Genomic DNA, 1622 nt, shown 5'->3' on the forward strand with positions numbered 1-1622 from the left:
TTTTGATAATTTCTGTAAAAAATACATCATGAATGCTTGGGAGAAACGCTCACAACTAAAAAATTCACAACAATAGTTTACTGTAAATGTATCGTTGCTTATCAAATTGTGTAAAAAATTTTTTTTTTTTTTTTTTTTTTTTTTTTTTTTCCACAAGTGGACACTACATCTTAGTCTGTAATCCTTAAATTTTGTAGGTCTACCTTGGTATTATATTTTTGTTGTAAGACTTTTTCATCTTTAGATTTTATATTTTGTAGGTTAGTTATTTAAGCATTTACTTTACAGTTGACCTGTAAATATTTCTGAGTATGAAATGCGAAGTGAAATGATATCTCATCTAATTTCATATGTTATTTTTCTACCTTTCTTTAATTTTGTAATATTATTTACAGTCGATTGTTATTCATTTTGTTTGTTAAATTTCCCCCTTTTTTTTGTTTTTTGTTTGTACGAACGCACCAATTGATATTGAGTGCCACTGATTCAAAGGTGTATGTTCAAATAAATAAATAAAAAAAAGTAACCACACAATTTTCGTGCTTGAGCGGTTTTTTGCGTTGCATGAGTCTAGAAAATGCGTCATATATCGTCATTTCGCGTTTTCAGACTACCAAAAACACCAAAAAACGAAATTTCGAAAAATAACAAATAACAAAAAAATCGAGGCGGGCCCAAAAATCGACGCGCGCGGGGACGGGAAACAAGCAATTTTTGTTACTTGGCATAGTATATCATAATCTAACAATTACGTTTATTAGTAGAACCTTATCTGACCATGAACATGTTCAGAATGTAATTAGAAAGGGAAACAGACTTATAGGATACAGTCAATTAGAGGGGCAGGATAATTAAACGAAGTATTTTACGGAAACACCCTCTGGGAAAACCTAGCTCGCCCCTCATTAAACTATGCCAGTGTATGATTAGGAAGCGAGTCATATATAAATTATAGAAGACCTTGAGAGACTACAAACTAGAATGTCTTATATTTTGAAGGCAAGTACAGTACGTCTACTTGTAAAGAAGCTTTATATATGACTTAATTACAAGACATGCAATGCGTCAAATATTCCGAATGGCTTGTTGAGTTCAATGAAGAAAGGTGTTCGCATATTACCTTCAATGTACTGTTTAAAGTTTAAGCAAAACTTACGTCACAATACACATTTTCTATAATGGTCACTGCGCCCGACGGTATTGGTTGGAATTGAACAACGTAACGGCGTTAAAAAAGGACAACGGCGTTATTGGGACCCTGATGGCTACCATACTAACCATAGTCGGCCGACGCGATTCTATGAAGGACAGGTTATTTAACTAATTAAATTTTTTTTTAAATTAGTTAAATAATCGCATTCCTATCTACTTGCGACGAAACTTTTTTCACGAGAGCATGCCCCTCACCGTCCTCAACAGGTTACAAATTCTTATTTTTAGGGCTCTGGAACACTAGTTTCTCTCCTGCCAGGGGATTTCATTGGTGGGAATGTTCTGATCGTTGGTGCCGATGGAGTAGACAAGTAAGTTTGTTTCCTTAGTTCCATTACCAAAATGAAATATAGACCTTTATTTTCCCATTCTTTATGCTTCAATTATAAATAATCTCCACTTCCTATATA

The 1622-nt window shown here is 33.6% G+C and overlaps 1 protein-coding gene across 1 annotated transcript in view; it reads left to right on the plus strand.

Moving 5' to 3' along the window:
* The window catches only part of LOC117123580 (phosphoethanolamine N-methyltransferase-like), a 17905-nt gene that overhangs the window by 8711 nt on the left and 7572 nt on the right, over nt 1-1622 (plus strand). The window contains exon 2 of the mRNA XM_033269565.1: nt 1441-1523. Within this exon, the coding sequence (XP_033125456.1) occupies nt 1441-1523 (83 nt within the window). The remainder of the gene's footprint in view (nt 1-1440; nt 1524-1622) is intronic.

This window comes from Anneissia japonica, unplaced genomic scaffold, assembly GCF_011630105.1.
Source record: "Anneissia japonica isolate Jap-2015-1 unplaced genomic scaffold, ASM1163010v1 scaffold287714_len2871179_cov188, whole genome shotgun sequence".
NCBI lineage: Eukaryota > Metazoa > Echinodermata > Crinoidea > Comatulida > Comatulidae > Anneissia > Anneissia japonica.